The sequence below is a fragment of the Megalobrama amblycephala genome, linkage group LG7 (genome assembly GCF_018812025.1).
Source record: "Megalobrama amblycephala isolate DHTTF-2021 linkage group LG7, ASM1881202v1, whole genome shotgun sequence".
In the NCBI taxonomy this organism is placed as follows: Eukaryota; Metazoa; Chordata; class Actinopteri; order Cypriniformes; family Xenocyprididae; genus Megalobrama; species Megalobrama amblycephala.
Genome location: NC_063050.1, coordinates 58,382,644 through 58,404,981, shown reverse-complemented (window position 1 = coordinate 58,404,981; position 22,338 = coordinate 58,382,644). Strand labels below are relative to the sequence as shown.

The 22,338-nt window shown below is 39.4% G+C and overlaps 1 protein-coding gene across 5 annotated transcripts in view; it reads right to left on the bottom strand.

Moving 5' to 3' along the window:
* The window catches only part of LOC125273065, a 49,311-nt gene extending 27,179 nt beyond the window's left edge, over positions 1–22,132 (bottom strand). Inside the window, exons 1-8 of one of the 5 annotated variants that reach the window (XR_007186000.1) lie at positions 22,045–22,132; positions 21,779–21,910; positions 16,924–17,241; positions 16,084–16,401; positions 15,401–15,520; positions 9,909–10,073; positions 9,526–9,604; positions 6,149–7,174 (exon numbers count right to left, since the gene is read on the bottom strand). Coding sequence is in view for 2 of the 5 variants with exons in the window: in XM_048198325.1 (XP_048054282.1) it covers positions 9,928–10,073; positions 15,401–15,520; positions 16,084–16,401; positions 16,924–17,241; positions 21,779–21,910; positions 22,045–22,081 (1,071 nt within the window). In the remaining 3 variants the exon portion in view is untranslated. Of the gene's footprint in view, positions 1–6,148; positions 7,175–7,317; positions 9,605–9,908; positions 10,074–15,400; positions 15,521–16,083; positions 16,402–16,923; positions 17,242–21,778; positions 21,911–22,044 lie in introns of those variants that run through there. The other 4 variants (XR_007185999.1, XR_007186001.1, XM_048198325.1 and 1 more) reach the window with 4 other exon arrangements.
* Between the last annotated feature and the right edge of the window lie 206 nt (positions 22,133–22,338).

Here is a 22,338-nt window from a genome sequence, read left to right as displayed (position 1 = left end):
TTATGGAAACATAGAAATTTTTTTGAAATCTGATGGCCGGCCAATTCTAAATGCTTCTCTTGTGTCTACTCTTCTAGACGCAATTCTCTTGCCAAAACAACTTGCCATCTGTAAATGCGCAGCGCATACTAACAACAAAGATTTCATTTCAACAGGAAACAGAAGAGCAGATATGGCTGCAAAGGCCGTGGCAGCACAGCAGTCAAAGGAACCAGAATGCATTTTATTATCTGAAACTAACACAAATGCTTTGACTTCTATACAGAGTATGCAGGCATTTGCTACAGCAGCGGAGAAGAACCTGTGGAGACATTGTGGCTGCAAACTTGAGAATGATGTGTGGATGAGCGTGGATGGCAAGCCTTGTTTACCCCGACATTTTTTCTCTCATTACGCTAAATGCCTCCATGGGCAAGACCATGTGTCCTCAGTTCTTTTGTGTCCTCAGTTGGCATTGTATGGTTGTGTCGACTGTGGACTCTTTGTTGCAAGAAATTAAATCTTTATAAAGAGAATTTTCTAAGGTTTGTCTCTTATTAGTGATGTCAACTAATTTTTGCCACAACAGCACAGTCTGACTCTGTGGTCTTGTTTGAGCCTCATGAAAATAGTGATCATTTAAGATTGTTGGACATTGGGGAGGGACTCTTAGAAATACAGCCCCAAAGTGACCCTTGTGTTTCCATACCCATCGGAAATAACACAGTGGTTGATGTGACCCTGCCCCGTGGCACAGTGATTGGAACTTTACAAAGAATTGAGAGGATAGTAGCGGAGTCTGGAAAAACAAGTGAGCCGAGGCAGACGGCAACGATCCAAACTGTGACCACTCGAGAAGATGAGGCAAAATTGTTGTGGCACCCACCTGTCAACCTGGACCATCTGAAAGAAAGCCAACGAGAGGTAGTTCAAAGAATTTTGTATGAGGAGTCTGGTGCTTTTAGCAGAGATGATAATGACATTGGATGCATTCCCACCTTGCAAATGCCAATCACACAGAAGGATGACATCCCAGTTCAGAGGGCGTATTCCTCAGTACCAAAACCCTTGTTTAATGAGGTGAAGAGCTACATACAAGATCTTCTAGCAAAAGGATGGATCGTTAAATCAAAGTCACCATACGCTGCTCCAGTAGTCTGTGTCCACAAGAAAGATGGCAAGCTGAGGCTTTGTGTTGATTACCGTCTCTTGAACAGGAAAACCATCCCTGACCGTCATCCATTGCCTAGGATCCAGGATCTGATTGACACTCTTGGGGGCTACTCTTGGTTCAGCATTCTCGACCAAGGCAAAGCGTACCATCAGGGGTACATTGCAGAAGGATCCAGACACATGACAGCATTCATAACACCCTGGGGGCTTCATGAGTGGGTCCGGATTCCCTTCGGATTGTCCAATGCGCCTGCTGCCTTCCAACGCAGTATGGAAGAAATGCTTGATTCGCTCAGGGATGAGTGCTGTATCCCGTATTTAGATGACGTCTTATGCTATGCGAGGTCCTTTGAAGAACATGTTGAGAGTATCCGTAGAGTATTGAGGGTCCTCCAGCATCACGGTGTAAAGCTGAAACCTGATAAGTGTGAACTGTTCCGGTGTGAAGTCAGGTACGTGGGACGGCTAGTGTCAGCCGAAGGAGTAGCCTGAGACAACACGGGACACTCACAGCAAGAAGAAAGCTAAAGGCCCACAAGTTCCTTCCAGATCTCCAGTAGAATGGACCAGGGACCACCAACAGATCCTGAAAGAACTAATTGGTATGTTAGTAAGCCCACCTATACTGGCATATCCGGACTTCAACTTACCCTTCACGCTCCACACTGACGCATCTGAAAGGGGCCTAGGGGCCATCCTATATCAGCGACAAGACGGGAGGTTGAGAGTAATAGGATATGGGTCCAGAACACTGACAACGACAGAGAGGAATTACCGATTACACAGTGGCAAACTTGAGTTCATTGCATTGAAGTGGGCAGTGTGCGAGAAGTTCCAGGACTACCTGTTCTACGCCCCAAACTTCACAGTGTACACCGACAACAACCCCCTGACATACGTGATGAGCACAGCAAAGCTCAACGCAGTAGGCCATCGGTGGGTCGGGGAGCTGTCTGACTTCCGGTTCGACGTGAAGTACCGGCCAGGGAAAGTCAACATCGATGCAGATACCTTGTCTCGTCTTCCTCTGGACATCGAAGTATATGCATCAGAGTGCACAGAAGAGCTACCTACAAGCAGCATGGGAGGGCAGTCATTCGTCAAAGATGAAGGACGTGGCCTGGGTCGCTGCCCTGTATATGTCTTCTGGGGAGGATGAACCATGTCAACCTACCACCTGGTTGCCAACAATAGGACCAGATGAACTGATTCAAGCCCAGAAAGAAGATTCTGTAATCTCTCAAGTGAGACAATGGAAGGAGGATGGTGTCACTCTCACAGATGAGATGAGGGGAGGTTTGACAGGAACCAGCAGAAAGCTGATGTATGAGTGGAACAAGCTACATCTTGAGGGAGGAATCCTATATCGAAGAACGAGGGAGAGAAAACAGCTGGTCTTGCCGAGCAAGTACAAAAAGCTGGCACTCGAGCACCTCCATGACAAGAAGGGACATGTGGGTACAGAGCGTGTGCTGAGCCTGGCGAGAGAACGGTTCTACTGGCCATACGTGAAAGTTGAAGTGGAAGAATATGTGACCAGAAAGTGCCTGTGTATAAAACAAAAGAAACCAACTGTACATGTTCGAGCATCCATGGGTAGCATCACAACACACACACACCTATGGAACTGGTCTGCATTGACTACCTGCACCTTGAGCCGAGCCATGGAGGATATGAATATATCCTGGTCGTCATGGACCATTTCACAAGGTTCCCCCATCTTACCCAACCAAGAGCAAGTCGGACGGACTACAGCTGAACGCTTGTTCCAAGATTACATTCCACGCTTTGGATATCCGGCCAAATTACATCACGACCAGGGCCATGAGTTTGAGAACTAACTGTTTCGCACTCTCCAACAGTTTGCGGGAATCGGCCACTCTCGAACGTCACCATACCACCCCCAAGGAAACCCAGTGGAGAGGTTAAATCGGACTCTACTACAGATGTTGAGGACACTGGCAGACAAAGAAAAAGAAAGGTGGAAAGAGCACTTACCTCAAATTGTGCATGCCTACAACTGCACGCGGCACGAGTCTACTGGGTATTCCCCCTTTTACCTGTTGTACGGGCGGCATCCTCACCTTCCAGTTGACCTGATCTTCGGCCTGGTGGAGCCAACGGATGGAGTCACACCAAAGGGGTATGCAAATCAGTGGGCGGCACGAATGGCAGAGGCATACAAGATCGCTGAAGGAAACAGTCGTCAAGCAAGTGCGAGAGGGAAGGCTCAATACAACCGAAAAGCCAGAGGAGTGCTACTGAAAGCGGGAGACCGAGTGCTCGTCAGAAACCTTGGAGAACGAGGGGGTCCAGGGAAGTTACGATCCTACTGGGAAAAAGTGGTCTACGTGGTGAAGGGTCAAGTCTCCGATAACCCAGTCTATGTAGTTCATCCTGAGAATGGAGACAATAATAAAACCCGGACGCTGCACCAGAACCTACTACTGCTGGTCAATGACTTACCTGTGGAAGCTCCCACATTGACACCTCGATCGCAGGAAGCTGGAAAACAGAGAAAGACAAGAAGTTAGACACCCATCAAAGAAAGCATCAGAAACAGTGACACGACAGACTCGGATGAAGAAAATAGCGGAGGAGGATACTGGTTGAGAATCCCAGGCAGCTGGACAGAACCAGGGAATAGCCGTCTACCTGAGCGAATACCTGTAAGGGAAGAATACAATCAAATACACAGAAGGGAGGAATCTAGGGTACTGGAAAATTTGTCAGAAAGAAAACCAAATACTTACCTGGTACCACCTGTGGATGACGATGTGGATGAGGAGAGGGAAGCAGCTGCTTTTGTCGAGCCAGAGAGAGTAGCAAGTCCAAGTGAAGGGAGTGAAGCTGCAGTAAGAAGGTCTACGAGGGAGAAAAGGCCAAGACAGATTTACACTTATGACACCTTTGGTCAGCCTGTGTTACAGCCATACCCAACACTTAATGCAGTGACAGCTTACCCAATCACACACATACCTGTTTGGGGTATAAATAGTTGCCTACCACAAATTGGTTATACCAATTCATACACTCCTCACACATACTTACCTTACAATTTCACTGTGTCTGTGTGTTGATTGCACATATAGGAGGTAGGAGGTTGATCACTGGAGCTTTTCTTATTTTGTCAGGGAGAGTGTGATACACACAAAGTATGTATACATTTGTGTTTTTTATTTTTCTGTGAAATCTGTATATAAGTTCAATGATTATCTTATTTTTTTATGCAGTGTGCAAACTGTCAAATGTATATTGGTTTATATGGACAGAAAAAAAGGACTCTTATTTTGATATTCTTGCCCGGGAGTCGCGAATGGACTGGTGAACTGCGCATGCTTCCTCACACCAACAGAGGAGCAGTGAAGGAGCTGACACGACTCTCTCTGTCTTTTTATTTTATCCTGTTTTCACAGGGACAGTAATCTGTCTGACGGGTCTCTGGAGGCGGGGCCTGCAACACACAGTCCTCAAGTAATTAAAGGATTAGTCCACTTTTAAAATAAACTTTTTCTGATAATTTACTCACCCCCATGTCATCCAAGATGTCCATGTCTTTCTTTCTTCAGTCGAAAAGAAATTAAAGTTTTTGATGAAAACATTCCAGGATTATTCTCCTTATAGTAGACTTCAATGGGCACCAAACAGTTGAAGGTCAAAATTAGTTTCACTGCAGCTTCAAATTGTTAAACACAATCCCAGATGAGAAATAAGGGTCTTGTCTAGTGAAACCATCGCTCATTTTCTGAAAAAAAATTGAAAATTATATACGTTTTAACCAGAAATGCTCATTTTGAACTAGCTCTGTTCTTCTTCTCTATTAGAATTCCAGCAGTGTATACTCTGCTAAGCGTAATACTGCCCTCCACAGGTCAAAGTTTGAACTAATTTTTATATGCAATATGCTAGTTCAATAGTATATAACAATTAGTTCAAACTTTGGCCTGTGGAGGGCAGTAATACGCTTAGCAGTGTCTACACTGCCGGAATTCAAATAGAGGAGAAGAAGAAGAGAGCTAGTTCATGATGAGCATTTAAGGTTAAAACTTATATAATGTTCAATTTTTTTCAGAAAATGAGCGATGGTTTCACTAGATAAGACCCATATTTCTCATCTGGGATTGACTTGCATGAATGAATTGTTCACCACAAAACTAGCAATTTGAGCTAACAAAATAAATAAGTCAATTTTGATTTCATGTGTACTTTAAGGTTGATCCACTGCAGTCACATGACTGTTTTAACGATGTCTTTAGTTCCTTTCTGGACCTTGATATACCTTTCAGATTTCATCAAAAATATCTTAATTTGTGTTCTGAAGATGAATGAAGGTCTTACGGGTGTGGAACGACATGAGGGTGAGTAATTAATGACAGAATTTTAATTTTTAGGTGAACTAACCCTGTAAGTAATGTAAAGCTTGAAGTTTGAAGATTTTACTCAAAGAATGATTTCTAACACATTACTAACGTTTCTGCAAGTTGCTGACATGGTGATAGCATGATTCAGCGTTTGTTAAAACCGATTGAAGCAAGAGCTGTGATGTGGAGAGGGGGCGGGGCACAGCAGCTCATTTGCATTTAAAGGCACATGCACGAAAACAACCAGTCAGAAATGGGTATTTACAACATGGATTTATAAATGATCTGTGAGGTATTTTGAGCTGAAACTTCACAGACACATTCTGAGGACACCAGAGACTGATATTACATCTTGAGAAAATGAACATAATAGATGCCCTTTAATTCTGTCCACTAGAACAGTGGTTCTCAAACCTGTCCTGGGGACCCCCCACCACTGCACATTTTGCATGTCACCCTCATCTAACACACCTGATTCAAGTTATCAGCTAATTAGTAGAGACTGCAAGAGTTGAATTGGGTGTGTTAGATGATGGAGACATGCAAAATGTGCAGTGGTGGGGGGTCCCCAGGACAGGTTTGAGAACCACTGCACTAGAAGACATTAATAATCAAACAGAAAGATCATAGATCAATATGTTTATGAACATTTTATTCAAACAGCTTATAGAGGAGATAATGCATACAAGTTAATACTTCAAAGGTTCTTTAAGAACTACTATTGAACAAATTAGCAAAAATACATTTTGGTAGAAGTGCAGTAAGGTCGAGTTCATCAGTCAAGTGCTTCAGAGTGAATATAAACTCACTTTACATTTAGATTCATCCATTCTCCAAACGGCTTGTCCTCTGTAGTGTTGTAGGGACGCTGGAGTCTGTCCCAGCATCTCGAGCCGAAGGCAGAGAAACAGTCCATCACAAGACTCTCACACACAGAAAAACACATTCACATTTAAACTCAAATGTAGGAACTCCAGTTGACCAATCCTGAATATTGCAATTTTAACAAACAGAAGATACAATATCACAAACAATCTTTTAGACAATAAAGTTAGTTATGGCACAATAGTCAACAAGAGAATTTATATAAAACAAAAGAAGAAGAAAAAAAAGAAATGGAAGATCTTTTTTGCAGTTAAAGCAGGGTTTACTTTTTGCATATTTACATGTATGGGTATAAAACTTTGCAATAAATAAAAGAAGGTTTATACAAAAACTTGCTTTGATTACATTCTTGTCATTAATATAAAACCCAAAAGGAATGTCTCTATAAGAATACAAAAAAAATAAAAAAAAATAAAAAAATAAAAAAATAAAAAATAAAAAAATAAAAATCACAATAGGGCCTATACATTTTGGACAATCAATGCATTACTCTCAAAACAAAGTTGAGAGTTGATTATGTGTGTCCGTGTATAACTCCAAAATATCGTAAGAGTCCCATGAAACATGACAGGAGTCACCGTGCCACATGTTCTCTCTATTGGGTTTATGAACGTCAGATCGGAAAGATCCACAGAAAGTGCGAAAACAATTAAAAGGCACAGGAACGACAACATTAAATTATACGAGACATCACATCTACAGAGGTTAGTCACATTAACTCACACAGTTAGCTATTATACTGTAGTGTAGCTGTGTGGCTCATTTGGATCGCCAGCCTGGAAAAAAAAAAAAAAAAAATCTAGCCTTTAAAGGGGCTCTATGTAAGATTTTTACTTTAATGAAGCATAACAATACCATGATATGTTTGCAGATATTTAGGAAACATTCTAAGTTCACCTAATTGTTTCTCAGAAAAACAATGCTACAGCCTCTTTTTTTATTCTACTTTGAAAATGTGCGTTCCGTGTCGGAATGTCTGTCTTTGTTTTGGTCTGTGCAAAACCGCATTCTGCCAGATTATCCAATAGTATTTCGACATCACAGGCAGGCCCGTCGCGACAAGGCAAGCAAACCAAGCAATTGCTTGGAACCCCGAGCTGGCCTGGGGCCCCAAGACAACGACTGGTTAAGATTAAAATGCAACGACACTGTGTGAGTGCCCCTTTGATCGTCAATGCAGTAAAGTGCAATGACACTGTTATCGGGATCCCCCCTCAAGGGGGCCCCTTTCAGTAGTCGCTGACAGCAGCCAGCCAACCACGTGATCTCTGCTGCCGGCAAAATACAAAACCTCCTCGGCAGTCATGAAGCGGAATTATGCTTCAGGAAGCCAGAAGAGAAAGAAGAGAAAGGAAGAGGAGGATAAGAAAAAACAAGATAGTGGTAAGTGATAAATTACACTGGATAAAATAGCTCTACTTGTCAGTCTTGTACAAATGGTGTAATTTTGCAGCAGGTAGGCTAGCAAAAATATGTTTATGTTAGCTACCTGCCTGACGGCAAATGCTGCTTGTAACAAACAGTTAGTGCAACTTTTTTTCGAACGGACAGAATATGGTTACTGTAATGTTTTTTAACGGGATAAGGAAGACCCAGATCTGTTCCAGAATCACTGTTTATCGTATTTAATGACATGACATTGCTGTAGCTTTGTAATAGGTTTTGATGAAAGTGGCATAGCAAATAGCATGCTATACTATTCCACTGTGATAATCTATTTTCCAAATGGGGGTTAGGAAAACCACACAATAAATTCTGTGCATCAAACATTAGCTTGGGATGTTTTTAAGCATTGGTAAGCAGCTGCCTGCATCCCTTCCCTTCTAATATCAAAATATGGAAATGCTAAGATATCTTTAAGTTTTTGGTAAACTTTATAATAAGTAAAAATACTGTTTGCTAACAGTTAAATGACAATTAACTAAAGATTAATTAACTATCAATTTACCATCTATTAATGATTGTTATTATAAAGTGTTACCATCTTTTCTTTCTCCCTCAAGGTGCTTTGCTTAAATTTCTCAGCCCTCAGGCTTTTCCTAAGGATACCTCCACTGATGAAGGTAGAGTGAATTTCTCTCACTGAGCTGAGCTGTTAATAGTGACCTCTTTCAATATGCTAACAGTGAAATGGTTAAACGTACTTCACAGGTAATTTCAGTTTTTTTTTTCAATTATTTTCCCAGCTACACCATCAACTTCATCCTCAACATCAACAGATGCATCACTTCTCAGTGCTGAAGTTTCCTCTATAGCACAAGGTACCACAAGCTCCTTAATTATAGCTGATATCCTGCACAGCCCAGAGTTTAAACTGATAAGTGTGTGCTGCCATAGTGCTGTTTTTTGCAAATGTTCAATTGTTGAAAATGTTCAAATTTCAAATATTTTTTCAAGCAGTATTTTTAAGCAGTATCCCATTCCCTTTGCACTGTAAACCTTTTTTATTTATGCACAGTATATGCAACAGCAGTATTTGCACTGTAAACCTTTTTTATTTATATAAAGTGTGGGTGAACTTAAACTGTATGGCTATGCTGTGGTTCCTGTAGGCTTTGCGTGCGTGCGGGGGTCAGGGGGCCTCCATGTCCATTTTGCTTGGGGCCCCCAAATTCCTTCAGACGGCCCTGATCACAGGTTGCGAGTTGGCGGAAAACACCGCGCATTGCAACCATGGAAACCAACAAACAAACTGGGTCAGAGAATCGCAGATTCTACTTGACCTAAAAAGCCTCTGAATCCATCTAAAAATCTCTATGAACGACAGCATATTAAAACAGATAAATCAACTCATCAGCTTACAGTGTGTAAGTCTCCTCAGCTTTCATTGTGAATTGCGCTCCCTCTTGTTACTGGCAACTCGCGTCTTTGAACGAGGAGGCGGGCCAAACAATATTTTGAATTTGGACTGCAGTACCTATTTTGAGCACTGGGTGTCTTTTTCCTGAACATGGAAGTCACTCCTGACTTAAAGGATAGTAACTGGTGTTTCTAATCAAATTAGTGTATTTTCCGAGCTGATATGTAACATTAAGCCTATTCAAATAGATTAAAAAGCACATGGCTCCATAGCGCCATCAACTAAATGTTTTCATGATGCACTAAGTTGTGGGCGTCCTTAACGTACAAAACTCTTGCTCTATCCGGATCTTCTTCACTCAACAGTTGAATCTCTAAAGACTCAATTGGATGTTTTCCTGTGGAACCTGAAAGGAAAATACAGAGACAATCATAGAAATTACAAAGAGAAGATGTGCAGATCATTTATAGTCCAGTTATAGTCTAGAAGAAATGGGCCACACAATTAGATTTAGTTGAATTCATTTTTGAAACACCTCAGAAATCTTAAATTAAGATAAAAATCTTCATTTTCAAAGGGGGTGTAGTGATTTATGCTGTGCACTGTATGTGAGTTTATGTGTGAATAAAAGTCTAAATTAAATCTGTTCATTATCAAAGCAATCGTATCTCTTCTCAAGACTTGAAAAGTAATAATAAAGTTGTCTGTACCTTCGCTACAGGGTTCGATCTATAGATCTGAATCTCCAGAGTCTGTGTTTTTCAGAGATCTAGATTGATGATCCAGCTCCAGTTTCTCTTCATCTGTCTGTTTTTCAGTATCAGTCTTTAGAGCGACAGATTCTCCCTCTTTAGCGGATTCAGTCTTCTCTTCATCTGTCACAGAAACACAGAAACAGAGACATTAGTCTAACTTATCTAATATTATAAACAGAGCAAAGTGTAAACCCAGGACCCTTTTTTTCTGAGATCAAACAAAAACTTGTTAAACCACCATCTCCACTTCTTAATGGTTCTTCTGACTTTTTTTTTTCTTACAAACAAAATTGACAATATCCATCAATCTTTTTCTTCTTTTATTGCTTCAGAAACTTCTACTTTCCAGATACCTTGGCCTACCCAATCTCTACCTTTACTCTCAACAATACATCTGTGTTTGAACAGCTGATTATGAGCTCTAACTCCTCCACCTGCCAATTAGATCCTTTACCAACACATCTACTCAAAAACTTTCTCCCTTCCCTCACACGATAAATAGTTCCCTTATGACTGGTTATGAACCACCTGGACTAAAAATAGCTCCCTCCACAGTACAGAGACTGCTCTTCTCAAAGTGGTGAACAACCTCCTCCTCGCCTCTGACTCTGGTGTCCTCAGCCTTCTGGTCCTTTTGGACCCGAGTTCAGCTTTTGATATAGTCTGCCACTCTGTACTTCTGTCCCGTTTGTCTGCGATCAGCATTTCAGAAACAGCTTTACAATGGCTAAGTTCATATGTCACAGACAGGCAACAGTTCATTAGCATTTACAAATTTAATTCTCATTCTGTCACCTTCTCCCGTGGAGTGCCTCAAGGATCTGTCCTTGGTCCACTTTTATTCTTAATCTACAAACTTCCCCTAGGTCAGATCATCCGGCGCCATGGCTTTAATTTTCACAGTTATGCTGATGACACACAAATTTATTTTACTGTACAACCTAATTCTGTTTTTCCTCCCTCTTCTTTAACATCTTGCTTACACAATCTCAAAATATAGATGGCTAAAAACTACTTGAAGTTGAATATGGCCCTAAATCCCTTGATCTCACCCAACATGACTTTTCTATTAACATTGACGTGTTCTGGTTCAACCCAGACAAAACCTCAGTGTGTTGTTTGATTCCCACATCAATCAGCTTGTCAAGTCCTTTTTCTTCCATCTTCGGAACATTGTCCGCTTAAGACCCTCACGAAATCTCAAAGATGCAGAAACTGTTGTTCAAGCTTTTATAACTTCCCGTCTTGATTATTGCAACTCCTTTTTTTATGGTCTACCCAAAAAAAGTCATAAACCGTTTGCAGTTCATTCAGAATTCAGCTGCTCGGGTCCTCACTTTTACCAAAAAATCAGCTCACCTCACCCCTGTCTTACAGCAACTACATTGGCTCCCTGTTAGTTACCGCATCCAGTTAAAGATTCTTACTCTAGTTTTCAAGGCTCATCATGGTTTAGCATGTTCCTATCTCTGCGAATTGATTATCTCCTATTTCCCTGCCCGTACTCTGAGATCGAGCTCTGAAAACTTGTTTGCAGTACCCAAACTCCGTCTATCTAGTGTGGGTGGTAGGGCTTTCAGCATATCAGCTTCTAAGCTCTGGAACAAACTACCACAAGACCTTTCTGATGTCTCTTCTCTTCAGACCTTTAAAACTGCTATCAAAACTCACTTATTCACTTTTGTTAATTGATTGTCTGTCCCAATTTTCCAGCTTAATGTAGATTAACTTTCTTTGTCTGTTCCATCTGGTTGATTATGTGTTGTATACTGACTGTATACTTGTATATGTATTCATGTTATTGAGCAACTTCATGTAAAGCATCCTTGGGTTCTTGAAAGGTGCTAAATAAATAAAACATTATTATTATTATTATTATTATTATTAGAAGATTATAAGTGAGTTTGTAGATGAACATCAACACAGAAGAACTGTGTGAATCTTCACGATTCTAATAATCATATCATAATGTGAATTACTTTTTCAAAATAAAAGTTAATTAAAGTTGTTTATATACATTTAACATCAGTTCTGGTAGACATAAATTGCAAATTCCACAGAAATATCAACAAAACCATGAAAAAGTCAGGTTCTAGGAAAAGGAGCAAACTAACGGTACATTTATGCGACAATGATGAAAACGAAAAAGTGTTTCTTTTGTACAGATAACAATACTGTCAGAATGATCACTGTTCACACAAATGCACAAAAATGACTAAAAACGCAGTATTATGCTGCCAGGCCAGTAGATGGCAACATCACTTTGTAAAGAAACTCTATGGGCCATATTTTAACAATCTAAGCTCATGGTCTGAAGCACACAGCACAGCTGCACTTAGGGCATGTCCAAATCCACTTTTGCTAGTTTAATTATGGAAAATGTGGTCGGCACATGGTCTAAAAGGTTTGTCCCTATTCTCCTAATCAGTCATTGGTATGTTTTGGGTGTACCGTGCAATAAACCAATCAGAGTCTCATCTCCTATTCCCTTTAAAATCCAGGTGCGCTTGCACTATGGTGGATTCGCTATTTACACGGCGGAATACAACCTGACAGTTTACATACATGTGTGTATTTCCATGATTGGTCAAATAATTAGCCAAATTCTGATATATGCAATGATTATCCATTGACATTTTATCTTTATGTACACAATAGTTTTTTAAATTGTAATCCTTTTATTTCTTATACAGTGGGTACGGAAAGTATTCAGACCCCCTTAAATTTTTCACTCTTTGTTATATTGCAGCCATTTGCTAAAATCATTTAAGTTCATTTTTTTCCTCATTAATGTACACACAGCACCCCATATTGACAGAAAAACACAGAATTGTTGACATTTTTGCAGATTTATTAAAAAAAGAAAAACTGAAATATCACAAGGTCCTAAGTATTCAGATCCTTTGCTGTGATACTCTTATATTTAACTCAGGTGCTGTCCATTTCTTCTGATCATCCTTGAGATGTTTCTACACCTTCATTTGAGTCCAACTATGTTTGATTTTACTGATTGGACTTGATTAGGAAAGCCACACACCTGTCTATATAAGACCTTACAGCTCACAGTGCATGTCAGAGCAAATGAGAATCATGAGGTCAAAGGAACTGCCTGAAGAGCTCAGAGACAGAATTGTGGCAAGGCACAGATCTGGCCAAGGTTACAAAAACATTTCTGCTGCACTTAAGGATCCTAAGAGCACAGTGGCCTCCATAATCCTTAAATGGAAGACGTTTGGGACGACCAGAACCCTTCCTAGAGCTGGCCGTCCGGCCAAACTGAGCTATCGGGGCAGAAGAGCCTTGGTGAGAGAGGTAAAGAAGAACCCAAAGATCACTGTGGCTGAGCTCCAGAGATGCAGTCGGGAGATGGGAGAAAGTTGTAGAAAGTCAACCATCACTGCAGCCCTCCACCAGTCGGGGCTTTATGGCAGAGTGGCCCGACGGAAGCCTCTCCTCAGTGCAAGACACATGAAAGCCTGCATAGAGTTTGCCAAGATGGTGAGAAATAAGATTCTCTGGTCTGATGAGACCAAGATAGAACTTTTTGGCCTTAATTCTAAGCGGTATGTGTGGAGAAAACCAGGAACTGCTCATCACCTGTCCAATACAGTCCCAACAGTGAAGCATGGTGGTGGCAGCATCATGCTGTGGGGGTGTTTTTCAGCTGCAGGGACAGGACGACTGGTTGCAATCGAGGGAAAGATGAATGAGGTCAAGTACAGGGATATCCTGGACGAAAACCTTCTCCAGAGTGCTCAGGACCTCAGACTGGGCCGAAGGTTTACCTTCCAACAAGACAATGACCCTAAACACACAGCTAAAATAACGAAGGAGTGGCTTCACAACAACTCCGTGACTGTTCTTGAATGGCCCAGCCAGAGCCCTGACTTAAACCCAATTGAGCATCTCTGGAGAGACCTAAAAATGGCTGTCCACCAACGTTTACCATCCAACCTGACAGAACTGGAGAGGATCTGCAAGGAGGAATGGCAGAGGATCCCCAAATCCAGGTGTGAAAAACTTGTTGCATCTTTCCCAAAAAGACTCAAGGCTGTATTAGATCAAAAGGGTGCTTCTACTAAATACTGAGCAAAGGGTCTGAATACTTAGGACCATGTGATATTTCAGTTTTTCTTTTTAATAAATCTGCAAAAATGTCAACAATTCTGTGTTTTTCTGTCAATAAGGGGTGCTGTGTGTACATTAATGAGGAAAAAAATGAACTTAAATGATTTTAGCAAATGGCTGCAATATAACAAAGAGTGAAAAATTTAAGGGGGTCTGAATACTTTCCGTACCCACTGTATCTGTCATGTTTGTGTGTGTAACAATCAGAGTGAGTTGTGCACCCGCATATAGGCTCATATTACTAACACGCTCTTTAAATAACAAAAATACTGCATCATTGACTTTAGATCAGGTTTCAGTTGGTCAATGGCGCAGTCGTTTCAGTTGCCTCAAAATAGCAACACGCCAACAATGCACCTGAACACACCTCGTTTCAAACCAGTGTCATGGGTGAACAGATGGGCGAGAGTGCATTAGCTATTTAAACAACATGGTGCTGGACATGAAAATGATAACTGCGTCAAGCTGAAACTAGCAGAAAACACTTGAGTCACGGCTGGCATCACATTGCGCGGGGTGTATGATGGGGCCTGATGTGTCTGCACACATATCCATTCTTTTACGGACCTTATATCTCACAATTGCAAGTTTATTTCGCACAGTTCTGAGAAAAGAAGTAGGGGGTGGGAATCTTTAGTCACAATCCGAACCGATTCCGTTTCTGGGAGTCACGATCCGATTCCAAAATGATTCTTGATCTACTTTTTTTTAACTTATTAATTAATTAGTTTACCGACTTGAAAAACTGTAAATCCTTACATTTACATATACTTACATAAGTAATTAAAAGTAGCCTACTTTTTAAAATAATTACAAATTGAAAAAAAATACTAAATTAAAACAATTGTTTTTTTAAAGAATTTTAAACAGCCTAAATAACTTCAAAACATACAAGCAAGTAGCAAATAATAAAGAGGAGCAAAGAAACATATTACAAGAAATAAACACATAGTGCTTTCAGTATTTAATATTATCTGAACGTTTTCCATTCAAGAACTGTGAGTGTTTTTTCTTTCTCATCTTTACTGTCGTAAAGATGAGACTGTTTTTTGTTTGTTTGTTTTTTAAATGGAAGAATTTGAAAACAGTTTTCATGTTGTGATGTGGACTGTAAAAATTGAGGTATTTGATGATGTATGTTTTGTCACATGACGCATGTGTACCCATAGATATTTAAGGCTGTAGCAGCATGTTGTATCTGGTATTTAAGAGGTTCAGTTGCTGTTCAGACGTCAGAATGAGAAGTGATTTTGACCATGATCCACTTCAGCACAATAAAGCTCATTATTTTCTCTTGCTGTATCAGCTGTAATACTCACCATTTTGCCTTCGTCGTTTAGAGATCTTATAGTAATAGTATAAAACACCAGATAACACCAGCAGAACGACAAAAGCTATTGCTACTACAGGACCATGAGACAGTTCTGTAACAGATGATCCTGTAATGATAAAGACAGTCATTAGTTTTCACAGACATCTGATAAACAATCATTACTTTAAAATACTTACAGTAGCAATGAATATCTATCATAAACTACTCTGATTGGCCACGAGGATCTTATTTCATATAACAGCACAGGAACGTTTATCATAAACCTGTCTATGTTCAATTTCATTTCCTTATTCTACAGAACGACTGATCCTGCTTTGACTTGTTTTGGAGTTATAACTACTGGTGGCATGAAACTAAAAATATCTGCTCGTAATGTGTGTGAAATCAAATGTAAGTCAATCACTGTTCATTTTTATAGTACTGTGGTATAAAATCAAAATGGGTTGTTCTGAATATCAGTCATGTGATCACCTGCGGCCCAATCACAGTTGTGATTATATACAGAACAACAGCATGACTGTGATATTGAGAAACTACAACACTGTAAGACTGATGAACACATTATAACTGTATTTGCTGCACTTTAAAACTCAGTTTAATTCAGTTTAATTTATAAAACAAAAACACATTTAAAACTATTTATTCTGAAAAGTAAAAAAGTGTCCTCACCATAGACAGTAACATTGAATTTCTGATTTGAGGTCCCAGTGTTGTAATTGATCTCTAGATGATAAACTCCAGAGTCTGTGATTCTCATGTTGTTGATGGTCAGAGATCCAGTCTGATCATTCAGCTTCAGTCTGTCTCTGAATCTCTCATCATCAGTATATGAGATCTTATTTCCATCAATTTCAGCAATGATTGACTCTGAATCTCCAAGCCTCCACTGTATTAGATTAAATTTCTCTCTTAAACGAGGGCCTAGAGTGACAGAATCTCCCTCCATCACTGACACTCTCTTCACTCCATCTCCATCAGCTCCAAACACTGCAGAACAAACACAAACAATCAATCAGAGATTAAACTCATAAACACTGCTGCTGATGTTACTGTACAGATATTACTCTGATCATAATCTACTCTGATAAACTCACATACAGAACAGTCAAAGTAATATGAGATCTGATATGATCTTATGTTAGTCAAATCAATTCATTTTTATAGTGATTTATACAATATAAATGATTTAAAGCAGCTTTACTGTGATGAATTCTAATGGAGTGACAGAAAGTCTTTATAATCAAGCTCTCAATGTGTTTTTCCTCTTTGGAAAGTCATCAAAACTTTCACAGAAGCTCAAGATTTTGTTCTTTTGCTATTGGAGCAAATGGGAACGCAATATATTATCCATTCACCACTATAGAAGTTTACCAAACTACTTCTGAAAAATGAGGAAAGGCTCCATAAATAATGAATATTTGCTTGTTGAACATTGAATCTGGTTTAATTCCTAAAACAAAACAAATATGAAAATATCTACATTTCTGAAAAGTAAAAAAGTATTCTCACCATGGACAGTAACAATGAATGTCACAGTTGAGGTCCCAGTGCCGTGACTGATCTCTATTTCATAAACTCCAGTGTCTGTGATTCTCATGTTGTTGATGGTCAGAGATCCAGTCTGATGATTCAGCTTCAGTCTGTCTCTGAATCGCTCATCTTTACGATATGAGGGCTCATATCTATCAGATTCAGCAATGATTGAGCCTGAATCTCCAAACCTCCACTTTATATGATTAAATTTCTCTCTTAAACGAGTGTCTAGAGTGACAGAATCTCCCTCATTCACTGACTCTCTCTTCACTCCATCTTCCTCATCTCCAAACACTGCAGAACAAACAGTCAATTAGAGATTAAACTCACATCAAGAATCAAGACAAAAGAGCTAACAGACAAAAACATTATAGATATTTTGACAGAGAAACATGGTTCAGTGTTTTTATTTTGTTTTCTAAAACATTTAAATACTTATTTTAGGATCATATTTCCATGTGTGAATATGATATTTCGGTAACACTTTACTTGAAGGGGTGTGCATAAGACTGACATGACACCTTCATAATTATGACATGACACGTGTCATGAATATGAAGGAGGTCTTATGCATGTTTATGACAACTGTCATTAAGTGTCATTTGCTCAATTATGTCATTTTTAATGCAGATGACATTGTTTGAGATGTCCGAGTTATGACAACTTGACATAAACCAACACATCATAACCTGTCAGTGTCTTTGTCATGACAACTTGACATTATTTAGCTTTATGGGTTAACATTACATTAAACTGTCATGTGGTTGGTTTTGACATTGGCTGTCATGAGGCCATTATAATAGTGTCATCAATATGTATCTTGAGCTCAAGTACAGTGGTACAAATTGAACTTGTCATTAAAATGTCGTTAAGTGACAATACTCTGACAAATAATTTTATAACAGCGTCATGAATATTTTTAATTTCATTTTTTTTTTTTAGTTTCTTCCAACAGAAGGTCAGATAATAGACCATTTCAAACTTCTTAAAAAAATGACACTGTTATAAAATAATGGTAATGTAAGATCAACAGATCTTCAGATACTTTGATCTCCTGAGATATGGACAGCACAAACGCATACAGCCATTTGTCTCCACACCCCACAGCGTGAGGTTGCAGGAAAGCTTCTTTCCATCCTGTCCTTCCTTCGCATTTGCTCCTTCTCCCCCACTTCCTTCCCTTTACACATTCTTCCCATCACTCAGTTCACTTAAAAAGATTATATACAAATTATAATGTTCTGTCAATGCAAATGAATTAACAGTCATGTTTGGTATCATTTGAAATGTCTCAGTGCAACTGGTACAATGGTCTTGTCTACATGAAAGTAAACCAAAGGTATTAATGGTTTTAAGAGTTTAGGGATACTTTGGTTGCAACCATGGGTGTGTCCCTTTCCCAGGGTCTTTCATCCAAATTACCTCCTGTTCCACAGCAAGGTGCGAACCCCTGAGGTCTGTGACCCTAGTCAATGCAAATTCTGATTGTTAGTTCATGCCCCACATCGGGGGATGTTTTGGTTGGTCTGAGTATTTAAAGAAATGTTGCAAAAGGCTCGGGGCGCCTCTGTATTCAGATGGAGCCCATATTGCTGAGTGTCTGGACACTCAGCAATATGTATGTCAGGTATGCATCTTACTCTATTTCTGAGCATTTGATGTTTTGTACTGATCATCTTTGAATTGATTATGTAATTGGCATGATACATTTACCTGACTAATAAATTGTCACATTTGACTTTATTCTGATTTACTCTGAAATTATTGACTTTAGTAGATTACGATGTATCCATTGTTACCGCAAATCTGCGTCAGGTTAGTAACGGACTAAAGTCCAGTTGAGTGGAGCATAGGGCACACCAACTGTGATTTTAGAGCTCCGACTAACGCTTGGCATTAGTTCAAGTGTACTTAGACTGTAAAGGCTAAAAAGGGAATTTCCGTTTAGGCAACAAATGTTGATCGACCAACCTAAATAGGGTGAGCCTTACCTCTGTTTATTGCATGCAACGTCAACTGGCGGCCCGCGGGCCAAATCCGGCCCGCCAGAGATTTCCATCCGGCCCCCAGAATAATACTGAATTCAGGAATAGCCTTGTAAGAGGAAAAAGTTTAGGGCTGGTCCGAATACCATTTTTTGATGAACATCGACTATTCGAAGCTTCGGAGAGAGGGGCTGAACATATTTTTCTCTCTAATAAAGGCAGGAATCTGTGTCTGTATATCCGTTTGCATTTTTATTATTTCGAGAACCGTTCATCCAATCGACTTCACAGGGGAGTGCAGTGTCGCATTTGGTGCAATATAGATGGACACGCGAGACGCGACACATTCAGAATTAATAAACTTTTAGTAAACTACAGTTAGAGCAGCGCGAGCGAGAAGCGGCGAACCTCACGCGGGCAGGGCTTATGCTCCGAGAACGGACACTGCACTAGTGATATAAAACGCACACACACAGGTCTGTTAAATTAAGCAATACTTTTAAGGTAGTCTAATAATTGTCTGACTAACAAATTGACACAGAAATTTAAACAAAGAAAAACGAAATTAAGTTAAATTAAAAACGAGATTAATTTAGATTGATAATAACGGGTAAAAATGCTAATACATTTTGTCTATTATTCTATTTTCCACAATGTCAAAGCAACAAAACACAAGCTCAGACATGCACAAACTCCGCTGTTCTGCGCTCTCGCCAGAGAACACTCCCGTTGCTGGAACACGAGTCGGTTCTATTTCTAGCATGCACGCGTTTTCTGCGTGGCTCGAGCGCGCCTGAGACGCGTGTCTCAGTGTGCAAACTCCAACCTGTTAAATATGGGAGCCGAAATAAAAACGGACACGCCACGCAGCTGAGTCGCTCACGCAGCCAGTGTGTCGCCGGCCTTATTCAAGGGGGAATGAGAACCGTTTTTTATTTTTAATCTAACGAAACAAAAAGCCTTCTGAAAAGTAGCTTGTGCCATAGCCTGCCTTCAGTCAAGAATGACGATAAACGCGTTCTCTCATTGAACATCTTTTATTGTTTCACGTGCTCATTTTTTCACAAATGTCAAAATTTTCCTTGCCTGGGATTTGCGCACAATTGCGTGACAGTGATGGACAGCTTGAAAGCCTCACAAATATGAAGCCTAAAATATCGCTATCGCCCCCTGGTGGCTTGCTGCAGTACAGGTAATATGTAAAAAATAACATAAATTTGGAATTAGAATTAGTATATCAAATAATAACATACAGTATTAGGATACAATTCGAATTTTATTTTATATTACGAGTATCTGGCCCTTACAGTGTCTGCAGTGAAAAATTCTGGCCCTTGGACAAATATAGTTGATGACCCCTGGTTTATTGTAACGTTACTCTAGCTAAGTGTACATGGTAAAACCATGGCATAACCAAACCAAAGCTGCTATAAGAGAAGTAATATTGGTCGACTTCCCTGTAAATAGTGGTTGTGACCTCTGACTAGAGTTAGTGTTACTTTAATTCAAGTGTATACAGTTCTATGGGGGACTAAACCAAATACTTTTAGAGAAAGCAAGCATGAGAGTGGCACTCTATTAGTATAGTCAATTACCTCTGTCTAGTGACCAAGACTGGCGAGTTTGTGATCGTGGGCCCGCATATTAATGAATGGCCAGTGCGAGGACCCTGTGCGACACTGAGAACCGAATGAACAAGTACAATAAGAGTAAAGAGTTAAATAGAATATTCAAATGTAAAGCTAAATTATTATACAAATGACCAATAATCAATTGACATTTTAAACTAAATTTGAGGTCATAATAACATGGAGTCAGATAAAAGATTATTTGGAATTAAACTACTTTGCCACGCTGAAAAGACGGAACGCACAAGAAACCTTCCCCGTCCTGTGGGAAACCGCCATTGGGCAGATTGGGCGGGCCTTACAGTATCACTTTATTTTAGGGTCTTTTAACTAGTTGCTTATTACTATTAGCATGCATATTACTAGAATATTGACTATTTATTAGTATTTAATAAGCACATATTAATGCCTTATTCTGCATGATCTTATTCTAGATTCTTAATCTTACCCAATACATAAACTTAACAATTAACTATATTTAGAAGCAGTAAATTAGGAGTTTATTGAGGGAAAAGTCATAGTTAATAGTTTATATATGTGTTCCCTATACTGAAGTGTTACCAAAATAATGTAATGTAATGTTAATGTTAAAAACCAAAATAGTTTAAGTTTGATAATTACTCTGCTATGTCATGTTTATGACAGGTTATGTTGTCTTGGTAATGTCAAGTTGTCATGACAAAGACACTGACAGGTTATGATGTGTTGGTTTATGTCAAGTTGTCATAACTCGGACATCTCAATGTCATCTTTGCATTAAAAATGACATAATTGAGCAAATGACACTTAATGACAGTTGTCATAAACATTCATAAAACCTCCTTCATATTCATGACATGTGTCATGTCATGATTATGAAGATGTCATGTCAGTCTTATGCACACCCCTTCAATTAAAGTGTTACCACTATTTCTCCAGTTGTTGTTGACTCTTGCTGATATAGTCACTAAACTGACATGCTCTATACAGCAGTTACAGAATGAGTGAACAAGTGAACAACTGCTCCGACTGTCTGTCAGATTTTAAAATGCTGCTTTGAATGAAGGTGTTTGTACTGAATGTGCTGTTACATGTGCTTAAAAAGCGTCTGTGTCTTTAAAAAACTTTAAGTAAACAAAACAGCAATTGCAAAAGTGGAGAACTTGAACAATTTCATGATATGCTAATGAAGAACAGCTAATGCTAAGTGCTCAAAGTCAACAGAAATCACACACTTACCACAGATTATTAATAAAAACAGGGAGATTTCTGAATAGTTCTTCATATTGTTGTAGATTCCAACTAAATCTGATTTCTCTATTAATACTGAGCCACACCCATCCGACTGACGACATTTATAAACAAAACCTGCTGAAGACAAACGGAGAAGTTTAACAGTGACTGAATAATGAAGTTACATGACGACTGAAATACTGCTGAAGAAGAGAGAGAGAGTTTATGCTTCCAAAACCTGAAAGACTGAGGAGAAACAAATACTTAAATACATAATATGCTTCTTCTTCCTGCTTCTTCTTTCTGCATTCTTTCTTTTCCTTTTCCTCCTGTTCTTCTTCACACTGGATCTGAAACTTTAGTAAAGCATTACTGCCATCTGCTGTTTGCATCGACTCTTTTCACTCTCACTCTCAGAGTCAGTCAAGGTAAAAAAAAAAAAAAAATGTTTAAGATAAGGTTAAAAAAAATAGGTAATTGAAGCTTAATTTAAAGTAGTGTAGAAATGCACATAAAGAAATAAAATAAAATAAATACAATATATACATTAATTAATTAAAAACTTG